The sequence below is a fragment of the Notolepis coatsorum genome, assembly GCF_963971535.1.
Source record: "Notolepis coatsorum genome assembly, chromosome: 19".
Lineage (NCBI taxonomy): Eukaryota > Metazoa > Chordata > Actinopteri > Aulopiformes > Paralepididae > Notolepis > Notolepis coatsorum.
Genome location: NC_140183.1, coordinates 5,008,892 through 5,029,029, shown reverse-complemented (window position 1 = coordinate 5,029,029; position 20,138 = coordinate 5,008,892). Strand labels below are relative to the sequence as shown.

At 43.0% G+C, this 20,138-nt stretch overlaps 1 protein-coding gene across 1 annotated transcript in view; it reads right to left on the bottom strand.

Annotated features, from left to right (window-relative positions):
- The window catches only part of tg (thyroglobulin), an 85,851-nt gene extending 68,191 nt beyond the window's left edge, over nt 1-17,660 (bottom strand). Inside the window, exons 1-8 of the mRNA XM_084336165.1 lie at nt 17,598-17,660; nt 12,445-12,553; nt 10,611-10,708; nt 9,638-9,826; nt 8,796-8,952; nt 3,570-3,676; nt 2,361-2,504; nt 1,565-1,750 (exon numbers count right to left, since the gene is read on the bottom strand). Coding sequence (XP_084192291.1) covers nt 1,565-1,750; nt 2,361-2,504; nt 3,570-3,676; nt 8,796-8,952; nt 9,638-9,826; nt 10,611-10,708; nt 12,445-12,503 — 940 coding nt within the window. The 5' untranslated portion in view covers nt 12,504-12,553; nt 17,598-17,660. The remainder of the gene's footprint in view (nt 1-1,564; nt 1,751-2,360; nt 2,505-3,569; nt 3,677-8,795; nt 8,953-9,637; nt 9,827-10,610; nt 10,709-12,444; nt 12,554-17,597) is intronic.
- Nucleotides 17,661-20,138: the final 2,478 nt, after the last annotated feature.

Here is a 20,138-nt window from a genome sequence, read left to right as displayed (position 1 = left end):
GTCAACAGTAGATGACATATAGAAGTGGTATACATTATGTGAAAGCTGGGAGCCTGATGATTAATGTGCCTTAACACAATGGCACCCGACCACGGAGATCTCCATGTTTCAATTCCACCCGTTGTGGACAGAAGGACGGATATATCCATGGCAAGTTGTTTTGGCTTTTATTCCATTTTAATAACCTATTCAAGGTCGATGAGCTGCACTGCAGATGTACCCTACTCTTTGAATTCGCCAAAGTGCAATCCTCTTAGGGGCGCTATCGCGATAATAGAGTGTTCCCTGTGGCAGAAGTTGTCTTTTTTTTTTTGGATCTCTAATGTAGTTTTCTACTCATCTGAAGCGATAGCTATTGTCTGTTGCACGGGATACGTTTTGGATTGCGGATTTCACTATGCAATAAGGGGATATATCATCAGCCATTGGACATATCGATCTACCAGATGGCGATCGATAACGGGGAAATGCTCGGGGGGATCCAACCGGCTCATGGTAAGATCTTTTTCACGTAAATTACATGCTGATCAAAGCTTGCTATGATACTCAACCAGCCGACCAGCGTATGTGGCTACTTAGACGAACATGGTTATTGGTAATCAATAATCAGAAATGACATCCCCCGCCCCCCCCCCCCCCCCCTTTCATGCATACATGCTTGAGGATCATACCGATCATATGCAGTTTGAGTTTCAACTGTAGCTTTTGTATAACGGAAATGCCATTGGATATAACGTTAGTAGCTATTAGCCCTTTATCTCGCCTTCCAGGAAATATACTAGACCAAATGCCGTATAACGCTTATATTCACAGCGCTATAAAATGAGAACGTATTGATGAAAAAATTATTTCTTTAATCCATTTTGAAGGGACGGTTTATGGTCCCAATTGACAATGAGAATGGACAGATAGCAATACTATAAAGTATAGATTTAGCTCTACAAACAGCCCCAAGTCTGTTTACATTTGCTGGTCCTCTAGAGATTTATTAGACGCATCCCAATGGCCCCCGAATGTGTTAAAATGCAGTCCAGCACTGTGTGTCAAGTCTGTAATAAACATTCTGTTTTATTTAGGGTTTTTAATTGATGACCACTTGTCTTTTAAGGCACATATTCATTATGGTACAAAGAAGCTGAGGCTTTTACTAAAGTTTTACTTTAGAAATAAGTCTAGGGGTTAGACACAGAGGTTAGGAGTTAGACACAGAGGTTCAGGGTTAGACACAGAGGTTCAGGGTTAGACACAGAGGGTTAGGGTTAGACAGAGGTTAGAGGTTATACACATAGTTAGGGCTTAGACACATAGGTTAGCGGTTAGACACAGAGGGTTAGGGGTTAGACGCATACTGTAGTTAGGGGTTAGACACAGAGGGTTAAAGAGTTAGAGGTTAGACAGAGCGTTAAAGGGTTAGGGATTAGACAGAGGGTTAGGGGTAAAACCAGAGGGTTAAAGGGTTAGGGGTTGTTAGACACATGATTAGGAGCTAGACACAGCGAGTTAAAGGGTTAGACACAGATGGTTAGAGGTATAGGCACAGAAGGTTAAAGGGAGCTGTGCTCACTGCAGATGAAGGCGTCTCCTTGTTGGCGGGTCGCAGGCACCTCCCTCCCGCTGGCGTCAACACACCAACACTGACCCCCCATCTGACACTGCTGGGGGAGGAAGTCTCCGCTGGAATCACAGGATGGAACAAAGACACTGGACGCCTGCTGGGCTGCACCACGCTCCATCTCACAATCGGTGGGACCTGGGTTATAGGGTTACTCAGTCAGTAGGGTTAATCAGTCGAGTCAGTCAGTAATAATTAATAATAATTTCTTAAATGTACAGTATATAGTGCCTTTCAGGAAACCCAAGTCGCTTGACAGAGGAGGGGGACAAACTAAGGGGAAGGAAATCAGAGGGACAATTGGGTAAGGGAGGGAAGTCAGGCAGAGTCATTAATACATTTGGTGAAGAGGTAAGATTTGAGTTGTGATTTAAAGGAGTCCCTGATGTAGCGATGTGGATGTCTGGAGGGAGGGAGTTCCAGAGGGTGGGTGTGGCAACAGAGAAGGCTCTGGGAGGGAGTGAAGGAGGATCTTAAAGTCGATGCGGGACTTGACTGGAAGCCATGCAGTGGAGGTGGATGAGGGAGTGATGTGGTGCAGGTGAGAACCCTAGCAGCTGAGTTTTGGACATATTGCAGCCTGTTCAGGGCATTGCTGGGTAGCCCTAGATGTCATGAGCTGTCCAGCTCATATTAACTGGAATATATATATATTTTTTTACCTTTATTTGACCAGGTAGTCACTTGAGATCAAAGATATTAAATCAGTCTAACCTGTAAACCGGTCTGAACCAGTTGACACACTTACATCTGAAGTGTCCCGTCATGGCGAGCCGCAGACCCAGTAGCCTCCTCTGCAGAACACGGTAGACGTTGGACTGAGAGAAGGAGCGGCCGGAGCCCAGACCAGAGAAGGCCGTGTCGTACACCTCGGACAGGAGCAGCTCCACACCTATAGCAAAACAACATGACCACACAATAACACAACAACAACACAACAAAAACATGAAGATCAGAAACAGATGATCTAATGAAGTTTAACGGACTTGTCCAACTCTGCAACCAAAAGCACTGTTCAATGTAGCACAGGTGGACCTTCACTGCCTGAGTAATCTTATGTTATGATCTTATTGTGCTTCAGTCCTTGAAGATGCATAAATGACTGGTTTGTGTTTTTTTTTTCATGTGTGCTATATCATTATGTTGGTCTTCTTGTGTTCAAATTGAGGTGATGTGGAGACGGGGCCAGAATCCTCCTGGCAACACATGCGATTGGCCAGATTTTTATAACACATGTGACTGCTGATTGCGGTCAAGTGAGGAAGTGTCAAGTGAAACATCTCAGACTACTCGGACTACTCCAATAGAAACATCTCATCTCAGAGAGTTTACCATCTGGGTAGTTGTTCTTTGAAACCTTTTGGAATAGGGTCATCACTGGGCAGAGTATTTTAGTCTGTAGCCATCAGTTCCTCACTGGATGCTGATTGGTCAGAACCACTGTGGTTTGGGCACAAGTTCAATAAAGTTGAAGACTGAAAATATGAGCTCATGATCTCACGAAGCCAGCTGCCGTGCAAGGTTAGTTGAAACTGCCAGTCAATCAAAATATCTTCATGGACAAGAAGAATCCATCAACCAAACCTTCAACTTCAACTTCCTATCAGCTCCTTCACAGCTAATAGACAACAACGCTGCATTACAACATACAGTACATGCACAACACTACTGTTAGTAGTGTTAGGGGATCAATAAAGGAATATCTTATCTTATCTTACACTCTAAGCCTAACCCTAACACTGGCCGGGACTGTGTCTGTGTCTGTGTCTGTGTCTGTGTCTGTGTCTGTGTCTGTGTGTGTGTGTGTGTGTGTGTGTGTGTGTGTGTGTGTCTGTGTGTGTGTGTGTGTGTGTGTGTGTGTGTGTGTGTGTGTGTGTGTGTGTGTCTGTGTCTGTGTCTGTGTGTGTGTGTGTGTGTGTGTGTGTGTGTGTGTGTGTGTGTGTGTGTGTGTGTGTACCTGTGCTTGGTAGTTCTCTGCCACGGCTGTCGGAACAGTAGCAGTAGGAGGAGACCAGAGGGAAGGTTCGTCTGAAGCTGCTGAATGTCTCAAAGGATTCTGGGAACCTACACACATGGTCAGAGATGTCAATCACTTAAAAAGAACTTCCCAATCACCTAAAAAATCCCATATGGTGCGGCTGGGTACTGTAGATTTCTAAGCACTCTCAGATCACAGATTGAGACCCAGGTTAAATTCCTGGTAACCATACTTCAGGCTTGGTCAGGCGCCCCTATTGGCAGTGTTCCCAGGTGGGAAGCTGTGGGGTATGAGTCCTGCTCGTCGTTGCATTAGTGACTCCTCGTTAGATCGGGCGCCTGTTCAGCAAGGAGGGGATCTGGGAGAGATAGCATGAACCTCCATGCATATTACGCTCTCCCAGTGAAACTCCTAGCCGTCAGGGGAAAAGAAGGTATCGGAGGAGGCATATGGTAGTATAGAGTTGTGCTAGGAGGAGTTGTTCCACTATTGGGTTGGGGTTAGGGTTGTAAATGGTAAATGGCTGCATATATATAGTGCTTTTATCCTAAGCGCTTTACAATTTGTTCCTCACATTTTACCCATTCACTCACACACTCTCACACCAACGGCGGAGGCAACCATGCAAGGTGCCAACCTGCTCATCAGGAGCAATAGGGGTTAAGTGTCTTGCTCAAGGACACTTCGACACGCTGCTCGGGAGGAGCGGGAATCGAACTGAGAACCTCCGGATTACCAGACGACTGCTCTATCTCCTGAGCTATTTAAAAAAAAAAAAAAAAAAAAAAAAAAAAAAAGGTATTGGTGATGAATAAAAATACAAAATCATTCACCTTTTTTCCCTTCTTTAAAAAAAAATCTATACCCACCTATTGGATCAACGGGTAGGACTAGAGACAAAGCCATGGTTTAGTTTAATATTTGAGTGGTCTGACTGTCCCAGATACAGGCCCCTTGTATAAGGATGTTGTAGACAGCATACAGTAAAGACAGCCCCCAAAAGAATCCCATTCCCATCCTAGGTTTTGTTTCTTTCCTAAATCCAGAGAACCGCAGGTATTCACTACTAAACCACCGCTGCATCCACACACTAACCTAAACTGGAACTATAGGTTAATCTGAACACAGAGCTTGGGCCCCTAATTTACTAAAGTGAAGAAAAGTGACAAGCAACACATTATAGAAAAAAATAGTAAGATATAGAGCAGTGAATAACAACTCAAGGGTTATCAAGGAAAGAGTGGAAAAAGGCACTACCGAATACGCCTACTGTGTCAAATAGACCGATAAGCTAGCGTTATACAGTCCAAGTCAGCTGTTAGCCAGCCTATGTTAAAGATGGCATGCCCCTCTATAATTCAAACAAACCCCTCACCATTGTGTAGGCTATAGTTACCTCAGTCACGCCAGTGAGCGTTGTAGAATGCTTGGGCAGATGTAGGAGAGTCAAAATACAACGTTTTTGTGTTAAGCATTTTGAGTATAAGTGTAACGGATGGTATTGTGAAGCGCAGTCAAGAAGGGCTGGGGTGAGTATAGCGGTGCTATGGGTTAAACTCACTCTCACATCCTCAAAGACAGATAGACACGTTGCAAAGTAGTGGATTCACCTCTTGGTATAGCGGTCTGTGTTTCTGCTTGCGGTGTGGGAGACCGGGGTGCCTATTGTTTAATAACAGCGCAGCAGTGCTGCTTTTGCTTCCGCGTTTTCCCTGATTGGCTGCGCCATGCCCCGCGGCAGGCGCGGCAACCGCAGAGCGGAGCGGCAGAGCGAGCGGAGCGGCAGAGCGCGAGCGGAATTATGTCATGTCCGCCATGATTTTCATTCGGCGCTTCAGCTCACCTGGCAGAGCAGCGGTCCTGCGGTCCTGCGGTCCGTTGTTGACGAGTTTGAATCCCATACATTTTTTTTTTTTTAACGTGATTTTTTTTTTAACGTGTATTCTTTCGCCGGTTAAGGTTAGGCATGGTTAAGGTTAAGGTTAAGGTTAGGCATTGTTTCGGAGTTGGTTAAGGTTAGAACTGTTAAGTTTAGGCGCTGTTAAGGAGCTGGTTAAGGTTAGAGTTTGTCAAAGAGAATGGCAATATTCTTTCTATGGTTAAGGTTAGGCATGGTTAAGGTTAAGGTTAAGGTTAGGCATTGTTTCGGAGTTGGTTAAGGTTAGAACGGTTAAGTTTAGGCGCTGTTAAGGAGCTGGTTAAGGTTAGAGTTTGTCTTAGAGACAGCCTATTTCCGCACTGCCGCTCTCCCGCGTTGCCGCGGTCACATGGTCAAATTGTCACATTCTTGCACTGCTGCGCTGTTAAAAAACAACACGCGACCGGGGTTCGACTCCCACTCGGGGCATCGAAGTTTGAGGTGACGTTGTCACAACCGTTACATAAGGACAAAGTCATGTTTATGTTCCTGTCTGACATCATAGTGTGCATGCACAGACAGGTGTTGATATAAATGAGCATGTGCATAAATAAACGGTCTCTTTTCCATACCCAGAACTCAGTGGATGTGGTCATGTCTTTTTTCTGTCCGTCGATGAATAGCTATAGGTTGATGCTAGCAAACCACTTTGGTTGACTGCACACGTGGAGACTTCTGCTGGTAAACATGTCTCACGCAACAGTTTGTCCATTAAAGTCCCGTCGCGGAGGCGAGCAAGTCAGCAGGATAAAGAAGTCCAAAATGAGCATTCTTCTTGTAAAGCTTGGCTTTTCACCTCGTTGTAAGCCGCGCGCTTTCGGGACAGTTCTGACACTGAAGTCGGGGTAGAGTGAGATCTTGTGCCCATGGAACCGCAGGTCTTCCCTCCTCTTTCAAAAGACACGGTCCTCGTTCTGGTAGTTGTGGAAAAAGCAAGATGAAAGCTCTGGGTCTGGCCGCGCATAGGCGGCGGGTGAGCCGAACATTAGTTGGGAGTCGCGCGAGCGCGCTAAATGTTTCCCTTTTTGCTTGCGCACGCTGCGTGCACCTGCAAACGGTGCTGTCCATGGTTCTGAATTCATACAATACACACACACCCACTAGGCTAGTACAGAGAGCCCCACTCATATAGTGCAAATTAAGTGTTCAAATTAAGGCATCCATCTGTGAGATCACTTTCAATATGAAGCAGACTCAGAGTCGACTGTATCTCCTGGCGCATTGTTGTTCTTAGCCAGTTTCGGATGCACCTCATTGCTGAGAAAGACCGTTCACAAGTTGCGGTGCCGACGGGCAATGAAGGAAATGTCAAACGTCATCATGCTTTGAAAACAATGTACATACAGTCACTGGTGTAGCTCCAGATTCTGGGCCCCATGAAAGAATGTATTTGTAGGCCCCCAGTGAATGCGAGCGCGCGAAAGCGCGCAAGCAGGAATTTTTTGGGCAATTTTTTTATTGATGAAAACGCATAATATGGTTTTCACCTATACATTCGGATCAGCAGTTCAGCACCTGCACTGTTGGTGGGTGAGCCTAGTAAAGGATGTCGCATTGCGTTCATCTTCAATGAATGGACCAATGCAATAGTCTACCAAAGCCCCCCCTCTCTCTCTATATATCTCACACACACACACACACACACGCACGCACGCACGCACGCACGCACGCACGCACGCACGCACGCACGCACGCACACACACACACTTCAGAAAGAAACATAGTATCAATGAGAGCATCAATAATACACCTGAGTGATGTCTAGTAAAAAAAAAAAAAAAAAAATTGTTTTTTTTTGGGCCCCCCCCCAGTGCTGGGCCCTTGGAATCATCCTAAGCTACCCCCCCCCAGCTACGCCCCTGCATACAGTAGCTCCAAAAAGTGTCCACGATTCGATGAACTCTGACTCTCATCGTGCCCTCGTAGAGCAAGCCCTTGTTTGCCTTGTTTGTTTATATTTTGCCTTGAAAAAATACCGTATATCCATTTAGCTTTTTGAAATTTTACTCAAAATAGCACGCTGGTGTTTGCTACAAAGCGATTGGCAGGCGGAAATTCGGAATGCAGATGTTTACACGAAATAAATTATGCTTTGCGGCGGGATCAGGATGTGATTGGCTACATTATTTAACCTGAGTCTACCCATAATCACCAGATTGTCACCAGGGGACTGCAGTGACAACACACACACAATATCAAGACACACAGAATATAGTAGCCTCTATAATGCTGTGCACATATATTACATATCATTAAAAAAAATCCCAGCATAACATTTGGGTAGGCTTAGCCTACCCTCGCCTTCATTACCCGCCGCCTATGGTCTGGCGTTGTTTCCTCCCGCTGTATTTTCCCTCCCCAAGCCTGTGAGCATGAGTCAGTATGAACGGTGTGGGGGAAAAAGTTAGCACCGAAAATATCCACGAATATGATGATGAGTCATGAATTTGACTGGATCCAAGCCTTCCACATTCTCTGGGATGCCGATCACTCTCGAGTTGGCTCTGCGCAAACTGTTTGATATCATCCACCTTGTCAGCCAGCAGAGCATTCTCCGTTTTGAGCTGAGCACAGGCGCCCTCCATTTCAAATATTCTGTTGCTGTATAGTCTGATAAGCCAGTTTCGACAGAGTTGAGCCGTTGACCATGCATAGCCAACGTGGATTTGTATTGTGCCCAGGGATTCGTTCACCGGTGCAAGAGTCGAATCCAGCAGCGAGGTGACCACTACCTTCATATCGGTGAGTAGGGCAGTGCGGAGGTTCTCTAAGTCACAGGGAAAAGTAGCGCTAGCAAGCGCAGTAGCTGGGAGGCTATAGCAGAAGCTGCATTTGATGTTGCATCGACTTTCCTTGATTTTCCCGACATGGTATAAAAACGTAGTGCAGTGTCCTTTAATCTTAAAATTGAAACAATGAGTTGCAGGTCACTTGTCAAATAAATAAAATTGTTGGCAAATTACGCGGGAGCCACTTTCTTCTCAAATACGCCATCTCCATGAGCTTAACCGGAAGTCAGGGTTGCGTTAGGATTTAGGGAGTTGTTCCACTATGGAGTTGGGGTTAGGGTTGTGTTAGGGTTAGGGGGGTTGTTCCACTATGGGGTTTGGGTTGTGTTAGGGTTAGGGGGGTTGTTCCACTATGGGGTTTGGGTTGTGTTAGAGTTAGGGGGGGGGGTTATTACATCATGGGGTTGGGGTTAGGGTTGTGAAGCCTTTTGAGACATATATTATGATATTGGGCCATACAAATACATTTGACACCACTTGACTTGCTATTATTGGTACCTGTTGTAGCTGGTCAGCAGGTCCAGTTCTGTGCGTTCGGTGGTATTGATGAACTTGCACTGCACTGGCAGGAAGCTGCCATCATCAGAGCACTGCGGTGGTGAGTGACCGCTGGTATGAAGGAGTCTCCGCACTCTGACCTCACAGCTACTGGGACCTGGGGGCAAAGGTCAATCAGAGCTGAGGTCATCTCTGTAATCCCAGCTAAGAGAAGGCTCTACACCCATTTCCATAAAGGCTTGACCAAATATTGGGATGGTTTGTACAGCAGTGGTGGAAAAAAGGTTTAGATGGTTTATAAAGGTTAGTACAGGCAATGTATTGTTTTAATTCCGCATACCATGTATTGATTTAATTCTGCATTGGTTTACTCATACACAGTGTATTGATAAGAGTGTGTTTATTTAATGTTAAGTGTATTAATACAGTGCATTGATTTAATCCAATATACAGTATTGATTTAATCTTACACACAGTGTATTGATATAATTAATTGATGTAATCTTACATACAGTGTATTGATAAGAGTGCATGGATTTAATCCTACATACAGTGTATCGATAGCGTATTGATTTAATCCAATATACAGTATTGATTTAATCTTACATACAGTGTATTGATATAATTAATTGATGTAATCTTACATACAGTGTATTGATAAGAGTGCATGGATTTAATCCTACATACAGTGTATCGATAGTGTATTGATTTAATCCTACCTACTACAGTATTGATTTAATCTTACATAGCGTATCGATAGAATTAATTGATTTAATCCTACATAGTGTTTTGATAGTCTATTGATTTAATCCTATATTACAGTGTATTGATACAGTACATACAGTGTGCTGGCCGTCCTTCCTGCCTGCTGCCGTAGAGCTCCATACCACCCAGGTCGACACACCAACACTGTCCCAGGGACACGTCACACTGGACAGGCTCATATTCTCCTGACACCTGGCACCGTGGCACCACAGCGCCCCCTGCTGCCGCCAACACCTGCTGCCGCTGAAGCTGGCATGGTGTAGGGCCTGGTGGCACACGAGATGGTAGGCAGACAGACGTGAAGGCAAGCAGACCAGAGAGATGGGTGGACAGACAGACACACAGGCAGGGAGACAGATGGGTGGCAAGACAGACAGACAGATTAGAGATATTACGTCACCATTTGATTAACCTTGAAGACTTGTTGTCTGGAGTCTGGTATCACAACGGAACATAATGCGAAACGGTAGCCAAGTCGTGTTTAGGAACAAAAAGGCTTTTAATAATACTTTCCGTAAGTTTGGAGGGTAAAGGAATACAATAAAAAGATAAAGAACAAATAAATGACAGGACTGTGGGAGGACAGGGGGGGGGGGGCAAAACAGATATCCCACAAGGGGATGAAACACATGGGCCGATTACAAATGGATACACCTGGGAGGGAAACAGACAAAAAAACTACAGGAAGCCAAGACAAGGAACTACAACTAAGGCACAGGACAGGGAACACAATACGAAACACTGGAGAACACAGATATTAATATTACATGAACACAAGAGAGATGGAACAGATGAACAACCTAACAGGGAGAAATAATTGATTGATTGATTATAGATAGATAGATTGATTGATTATAGATAGATAGATAGATAGATAGATAGATAGATAGATAGATAGATAGATAGATAGATAGATAGATAGATAGATAGATAGATAGATAGATAGATAGATAGATAGATGTACAGCTAGAATGAGAGAGATAGAGAAAGAGTGAGATGAAGTAAGGATCATGTGGTTATTTCAAAGTGAAGGGAGGGGGAGGGGCTTACAATGCAGAGCAGAGTTGTTGGTTCGAGTCCCCAGGATCTCCTGACCCTCTGCATTGACACACCAGCAGTCCTGCCCTCCTGAGGCACACTGTACACCCCTAGAGGAGACACAATACATTACACCTTACCATAACTGTATCCATACCTTAACCTAGCCCTTATCTGAACCTTTCCCAGACCAAAACCTAGCCCTTACCTTAACCTAACACGGACATTAACCTCATCCATACCTTAACCTAGCCCTAACCTTAACCTAACACGGACATTAACCTCATCCATACCTTAACCTAGCCCTAACCTTAACCTAACACGGACATTAACATCATCCATACCTTAACTTAGCCCTAACCTTAACCTAACACGGACATTAACCTCATCCATACCTTAACTCAATCAGCGCCACGGGTCTAGCCCATCTTTGTTCCTACTGCGCCACCGCTCTAAGAGGGATGCGTGGCGGTGTTTGCAGGGCTATATCTATATTCTATATTATAGCTATGGATACAATACTATGGCTCATTTGACATCAACTATCCATCGTTCAACATGTGAAAAGAATAAATGTTTTCATGTACACGTTCGCGTGTTATACCGTGGTGAATATAAGTATAGTTTCAGAGTGATCCTGGCTAATTCCAGAAAACGGCGCTATGGAGCAATACGTGAATTTGACTAAAAGCGTTGCTGTTGCTCGCCTGGACACGCTACTATTTCCAAATCAAATGTATATAATAGGTATTATGTTTCATCATGAATGCATGAAGGATATATAGTATAACTGTATATTGTATAGTATAGTCTTGTATAGTAGTGTACATAATGACCCAGTGCCTCATCCGTAGCTTAACACTGTATTGCACTATCGCAGGACCTTAGCATGTCTTTTACCATGCATTTAAAAAAAATAAACGTATGTACATTATACCTGTTATGTCTTATTCTTATTACTTGTATTATTGCACAATCGCTGCGGGCATGACCACCCGCATTCCACTGTATGCCTTGTATGCCGTGATAAATAAAACTCTTGACTTGACTTGACTTGAAAGGGGGGTAATTTTTTGATGCTTTGATCGTCACCAACGGCACATACGTTTTGGAGTGTGTTACACATGGTCGTTGCAATCGATGTGAAATCATGGTTGGATCAAAGCAGGGTTGATGTCATATAGTCCTTACCTTCACTAGGAGGTACCCCAAAAAGAATATTCCAATTGTCTGATTGCAATTTCCAGTATTGATGTCCATCGTGTCGCCAACATAATCCACCACAACACATGCATCGGGGGCATTGGACGCGTTTCAATGTGATCGAGTGAACCGCTTGACTCGCCTGACCAAAAAAACTGCGCCCGGAGTGAATTAAATGTAACACCGGGTGTGAAAAAAAGGTTTCGAAGGGTGGGCGATACTGCCACCTAGCAGGATGTGGCCGGTATTGCACTCTAGCGATCTCAGAGTGATTCCCCGAGGTCCGTGTGAGAGAAATTTTAAAAAATATCGAATAAAAGAGAAATAACGATGAAAACCCGACTACACACGGGTATGGCGCTGAACGGTTGGCGAGTTAACCCGACTATCCTCGGGTCTGGCGCTGATTGAGTTAACCTAGCCCTTACATGAACCTTTCCCATACCTTAACCTAGCCCTAACCTTAATCTATAGCACACTAGACCCCCCCCGGAACAGACACAATACATGACCCCTTACCTTAACCTAAACTAACCCCTACCTCATAATTTAGCCCCCCCCCCCCCCCCCCCCCCCCCCCCCCCACACACACACACACACACATAGCTAAGATAGAGAGTTTTTACACCAGAGATGACCATACTTGAACCTCCCATCTGCTACACAGTGAGGAATGGTGTCCCGTTGCCTCGCCACAGCCATGTTTCGGAGCGACTCACACTGGCTGAGATTCTCTGAGTCCAGCTGGTACTCTGGGTAACAAGAACATAACATCACATGAAAAAGATACAATGAATCCACCTAGTATAAAAAAAAATACATAGAATATTTAATACATTGAACTATTATTTAATTATTACAAATCATACACATGTTTTAGAATATGATGACCCTTAAAAAGGCATATTCTTTTCATAGATTATATTTCTATTACAAACATACATTCTTTTCATAGATTATATCTCCATTAAAAACATACAATCTTTTCACAGATTATATGAAAATGAACATCTTTATGAGCATCCAAATGATGTGAAAAATGAACATCCTTCCCTGATTAAATTACTTATTAATTGGTCAGCGGCGCAACTTAAAATGGTGACAACCCAGGAAGGATTCTTCATGGGTAGGTCTTGATCAGTCTCTACCATGTTAGTTCCCTCCCTTTTATCAACAATATAGATCAGATACATTCTCTCAATAACATTATGATTGTTTATTATAACACACACTTCTGGTCTGCAGAGATGTAAAGAAATGTCTGAAGATTCCCTCTACTATCTGTTAGATCTCCCCTGGCTTTGAAGCCTGACCTTCCAACACAGATTAGGAATATTAGTTTGATGGAGTGCTCTTCCAAGGGCAGTCTCAAATTGTTTAGGACTAATTCTAATATTCCCCATAATAACTTCAAATATAGCCAATCAGGGACGTGCACAGGACTTTAGAGCAGGGGCGTATCTAGACCCAGCACTTCAGTAGGGCACAGAAGGGCACCAACAACTACGAAGCGGGAGCGCGTAGCGCGACCGCGGAAAAAATTTGGCCGGTTTTGGCCGGTTTGTGGGCGAAAATGGGTGGATTTTGTAACTATTTTTTTTTAACTTTATTTCGGTTTTATGGTTAGGTTAGGGTTATGTTATTTAATTATTTTGGGGAGCCAGCCCCCCAAACTCCTGAAATGCATAGAAATCTATGAAATAAATAAAACAATCTGACATTTATATTAATTAAAAAGAGCTAGCCACCCAAACCCCTAAAATACATAGAAATCTATGCATTTTGGAACAGTTACTATATATATAGTCAATAAAGCATTTAGTCATACTTAAAGTTTAAAGTGCTTTACTTGCATTGAACATTGCATTGAACATTGAACATTGAGGAGACATCATTAGAAAGCACAATGTATGTTTCCATAGTTACGCAGATGACACACAATTGTACATATCCGCTGAACCAAATGATCACACAGCTATAAACTCCATTTCCGCCTGTCTCTTAGCAATAAACAAATGGATGACGAACAACTTCCTAAAATTAAATGAGGGCAAAACTGAAATCCTACTAGTCGGTCCTATAACAAAAAGAGAAATGTTACAGAGCAATATGGGGCAACTTACTCCTTGGATCAAACCCGAAGTTACAAGTAAGTGATCATCTACTACTGGTCTATTGAAGGTTCCAAGCCACAGTCTAAAGAAAATCAGGGATGCAGCCTTTGCTAACTATGCACCAAAGTTATGGAACACACTACCTATGGACATTAGGGAAGCTAGATCTCTTAATATTTTCAGAAATAAGCTAAAAACGTACCTCTTCACCATAGCCTTCTAATACACCCCGCTGTTGATTGTACTGTAGCACTATTTTACTCTGGCCATTCTATTGCATAATTTTACTATCTATTCTACTATTCTATTATTGCACTGTATTATTGGTGTGCAAACCAGTCAACTTACAAAAAAGAGCCTGTTGGAGGATTTCAACAAGATAAATGCAGTGCAAAATATTTCACTATAATATTTCAAAGCGAAGTAAAAAATATTATAATAATTATTTGATCATGTTAAATGATCATTTGATCATGTTAAAAAAGGGAAAATAAAAAACATTTGTTAAAAAAAAAAAAAAAAAAAAAAAAAAACATTTTTTTTTTTTTTTTTTCATCACTGGGGCACAGATGATCATCACTAGGGCACGTGCCCTAGTGATAGTGGTCTAAATACGCCTCTGCTTTAGAGGGGCAGGTGCTCAAAGGCTGAAAAGGGCACTATACCTGTGTGTGTTATAACCGAGCGCGCAAAGCGCCCAAGGCCGATTTTTGGGGGGCCTTTTTGGGCGGGGGGGGGGGGGGGGGACTTTTTATGCTTTTTGGGGGGTTTTGGTGATCAAATATTGAATATTGAACTATAATAATCAGTGCAGGAGCTCACTTATCCTTGAAAGACACTTTTATCACTGACTTAAAAGGCCCATACACCTCCATAAATGTTCAGGGGGGGGGAATAAGAAGTGCTGTATATTCTGTATTGTTTAATATAAATGCATTTTTTATTCCAATCCCGATTTGTATTTGAGATTCCCAAATCCCATCGGACTTGACTTCTTCGTGTCCCTCAGTGAGTGTAATACCAGCATTCAACTGTATGCGCCACAGCGGTTTCTATCATCATCATCATCACCACCCACACTATGCATAAAATATATAGGTCCGTGGAGAGGCACGCTGAGGAGGCCGTGCAAACTGCAATGGAATACGGGGCATCTCTCTCTCTTTACCTAATATTTTGATTCTATCCTGACATTTTTCAGTTGGAAGGGCAGTCAATATGTGCAACGGTAAAAAAATAAAAAAATAATGTAAAAATAAAAAATAAAAAATGTAAAGGGCACTTTTTTATGAGGCTCAAAAGGGCAGGTGCTCAAGCACCCCTTGGGCTCTATGTGTGCACATGCCTGTAGCCAATCCATCACTTTATAGACTCTCTTTTAAGAAAAACGGGATACGTCTGATGTTGTCAGAACTAGAAGATACAATGGTCTCAGCCAAATCTCCCAAGGGAATGATCTCATTTTGTTTTCTCAAATTGATATTCATGTTGCTATGATATTCATGCAGTTAAATATTTCTTTTTTCCATAGGATCTATTTGCCTCCAGAAATCGTTTCCCAACAGTTCAAACCTCATATGCATGTTAGAAATGTAAATCTCATAAAGGTACGTTCATACATTTGTTTTGGTCATGTGACCACTGGAAAGAGGTTCATTCTGTGATTCAGGAGATTACTGGCAAACAGTTTACAATGACCTCTTCTTTTTACTTGTTAAGTCACTGTCAGGATAACAATTCATCCAACCAGAGTGGATAAATTAATTAACGTTACAAAAAAAATTAAAATGTAACCGAGAGATTTGAACCTGAGACAACCTGAGACAACCCATTGAGCTAAACGGTCCAAAATGAACTGTTACTGACTAATCCATAGTTTACACTTGTCAAGGGCCAATTGCACTTGTCGTCCAGTATTGGCATTAATAAATCAGATGTCATGCTAATATGTCATGTTCTACAGTAGGACTTACTACTATGATACCCATTAAAACAAGTTATTTGAATAATAGAAGCCTACTTTGCTGGAACGATTAATTTCAAACGTATACAGCGTGTGTGTGCGTGTATTCTTTTGTGTGTGCGCTCGCGCGCTGACTTGCTAAGCCTTTCCCTACGCATATTAATTTCCGGAGCATTCCTTTATCCACTCTGGTTGGATGGTGTATTGTACTTGTGCTGTATCATAACAATACATCAGTCGCAAATTGTTTCCTGTTGAATGGATCGACTCTCTGCTTTCCCCCGTTCTCGTCTTCACAGCCTAGAACAGTGGTTCCCAAACTGTGGTGCGCGAGCGCTCTCTAGGTGGTGCGTGACATGAAAAGGCTAATGGTGGTAAAAAGAAAAAAAAATGTACAATCAAATTTCATAAAAATCTTAGTCAAACCTTTAGTATTATGGATATTAAACATGCTGGCAGAGTACATGCATCCATGTTGTCGTGAACATTTTAATTAAATAAAGAAATTCCCTATCCATAGTCGCCGTGGGAAGAGATAAAATAAAAAATTAAATAAATTCCCTACCTACTCATGGCCTTAACTGACAACCAACAGGAACCAAACAATATTTTTTTTATGCCCAATAAATATAACTAATATACATTATTTCAAATGGGGATTTTCACTGTGTAAATCATGAAATTCAAGAAACGTTTTAATAAAAAACGTACGTTTTAATAATAATAATAAACAATAATGTCTCGGGCGTGTCTGACACAGGTGTGCTTCATCTGTGCACGGAGACCAGCAACAATTTTTTCTAACAGAAATTCATTGGGGGGTGCGTCAGCTAGGTCGGGAGGTGACAGGGGGTGCACGGCCAAAATAGTTTGGGAACCGCTGGCCTAGAATATGACACGCCCACTGATTATCTCACAGTTCGCGGGGAAAAACCAACAATTTTTTGGTGCCAGCTGAGCACCGATTTGTCCCGTTCTGAACCAATTAATCCCGGTGTGAACACGCCGGCCGGTGCGAGATTACGCTCGGGAACCGGCTCCAGCACGGAGCCTGGCCGGTGTGAAGGGAGCCTAACAGTGTGGTGCCCAGAAAACCAACTCCAGTTGTAATGCCAATACCTTGGCCAAGGGCATGGTGGGCATGTCTATATGGTGTGGGGTTAATAACCAGAGTCCCCGGAGGAAAGCCACACAAACACAGGGAGAACATGCAAACCTTCTTGCTGTGAGGCAACAGTGCTAATGACTGCAAAATTAATTGTTTTGATAAGCCTGACCCCTACCTCTTATATGATATAATGTAATATAATGCAATATTATACTATATAATGACATAGTATGAAAGATAAATCATTATTTCAGTAAAAAATTATTCAAATCAATTAAATAGCGAGGGAACACACATTAAATTCCCGTACACTCTATTCATAGTATTTGATCTCGCTCGCAAAACAAAAGGTCATTGTAATCAAATAGCATAATTAAATGACAACATTAACCAATTGTGGCATTGTGGCAAATTGTATGCTAATACTATTAATTAAATACAGGACAGTCCTTGGGCTGCCAAAAGCTACCGACAAGCTTTTACAAGATGTTATTTGCTGATGATACCAGCATGTTTCATTCACACAGGAATCATATAGCACTGCTATAATGGTAATAAACAAGAGCAGACAGACAGGTAGACAGACGGACGGACGGACGGATGGACGGTACCTGAAGCTTTGCCGAGGGCCAGGTGCAAGCAGCTGAGCACCAGGCCGGTAATGTGGAGCCAGGTCATCATCTCGACGAAGCTCAGCGAAGACACAGCAGCCACAGGCACAGACAGTATTTATATCAGTCGGCTGCAGAGTCATGCTGACGGGCCAAGCGACACTCAGACACACCTGGACAAGCTGCTGACTGGCCAAGCGACACTCAGACACACCTGGACAAGCTGCTGACTGGCCAAGCGACACTCAGACACACCTGGACAAGCTGCTGACTGGAGTGGCCATGCAACACTCTGTCACACCTGGACAAACTGCTGACCGGCCATGATGCAACACTCTGTCACACCTGGACAAACTGCTGACACTAAATAATTCGAATCAGATGATGTTCTCTGGCTCCTTCTCAACTCTTCCTCAATTCCTCTTCTCTCGGAAGTAAAACTACCATGGGAGGCCTTCAGTCTCTCTGCCGATGGCTAACCCTCTCAGTCAGCACTTTAATGGCTACTCTGTGGATAAATCAGGAAATCATAATGAGGTGAGCCACTATAGACTTCTCACAGAGTTTGCTGTTTAAAAAAAAAAAAGGAATCACATCTAGCCAAAACTATAGCTTAGAATTGCAGACCGGGTCACTCGACGTCACCAGCTGATCAGTGCATTCTCTGCAAATACTGTACGGGGTTAGCAATTTGGCTTTTAAAATGTGGAATGTAAACAAAACATTGCAATAAACAAAACAAAGCCCCACATGCAGTATGAAGGACAAAAATGACAAAGGAAATGTGGCAAACTTGAAAATGTACAACTGATACAATATTTGTAATCATTAACAATTAAGTTTTACATTCATAGTCATGACTCAATGAGGCATCGTGAGCATTACACACCGCTAATTACTGAATAGATAAGAACTAAACCCAATCGCACTGGTATAGCGGAATAGAACACCATAAATCCATCTCTACAGAATGTATGAATTAATGTTGCGTTTTTTCCCCAATGCAAAGACCCTAACCCTGTCAAAACAGCAGTCGACGTGTATATTTTCAGCACTACGTTTGTTTACCAATAGGGATGTTCGATATTGCACCAACTTAAAAAGTTTGGTGTGTCCAGGGAGGCGATGCTCAGCAGCTTCTACAGAGCCACTGTGGAGAGCGTCCGTCCTCACCTTCTCAGTGGCGGTGTGGTACGGAAACACCACCGTCCATGATAGGGGAGAGCTAGAAAGGACTGTACGCACAGCGTCAAAAATCATTGGCTGTGATCTTGCTTCTGTGGCCTCCATACTGTATATGCCACACACATCAGGCGGAAAGGGGAGAAGGTGATCGGTGACCCCTCTCACCCTGCTTACTACCTCTTTAACCCCCTTCCCTCTGGTAGAAGACTCCAAAGTCTCAGGTGTGGGACATCTCGTTTTAAGAATAGCACATATCCCGAGGTTGTCCGTCACCTGAACTCAAGCCCTAATGCACAGGCACTCTGTACTATAAGGGCTAGCACTAGCCAACAGGCACTTTAACTCTTTCTCTGCCAACAACGATTATATACTTTATTGGCCGCCAATCGTTGAATGCGTATATATACGTTATTTAATCGTTATTTCTTTTATTCACTATTTCCATTCATTATCCATCCAGGGAGCCTGGTGTTACCATAGGGAATGAGTCTGAGATCGCAAAAGTCCAATACCGCCGCCTGGTGAAATGAGGCAGGTATTGCACTTCCTTTGAGACTCTGTGTATGGGGCTGTGCGTCGATTGATTGATTGATTGAAAACTTTATTAACAGATTGCAGAATGGGTACAATACAGTACAGCTCAATACACACAATTGTTAAGGGGATGCAGACCAGAGAAAGACTTTCATCTTGTTTACATCAGGGTCCCCCGATTATATTGGTCAATTTCAGCTTGATATATAACGTCAATTTCAGCTTGATTGTGCCTTGTTTTCATAGCCATCGCCCTGATCAGTGTATGTTGTTGTACTAATGAATGCTGTTATTGACAATCAATTAATCAGAAACGACCCCCCCCCCCCCCCCCCTTTCATGCATTCATGATGGAACATAATACCGATTGTAACTGAGGGGTACAATTCCCTGACTGTATTACTAGATATGATACTTACTACCACTACCTTTGTACTTAATATTCGGCCACCCAGTACTCGGCATAAATATATTATGATGAACACTGTCACGTAGATGAAACGGATCCAACACAAATGTACGAATTAGAAATAGATCTTTATTTCTACACAGCGATGGTGTGTAGAGCAAGCACTTAATCAAATCAATCACATTTATGAATGGGAATTAGTATGCACTTTTATGGCAAGAGTATTCGTCGGTATATCAATAGAGAATGTCCAATCTCTGAAGGCGCAGGTGGTACATATACGACCTGGAATAGTTTAAGGAATAACAGCAATGATACTTTAATGATTATATACTGGATACACTAGGGGGGGTTAATCCGGTCGCTTGTAAGCCGACAGGAGTAGGAAGGGGGGGGGGGGTAGAATCCGGCTG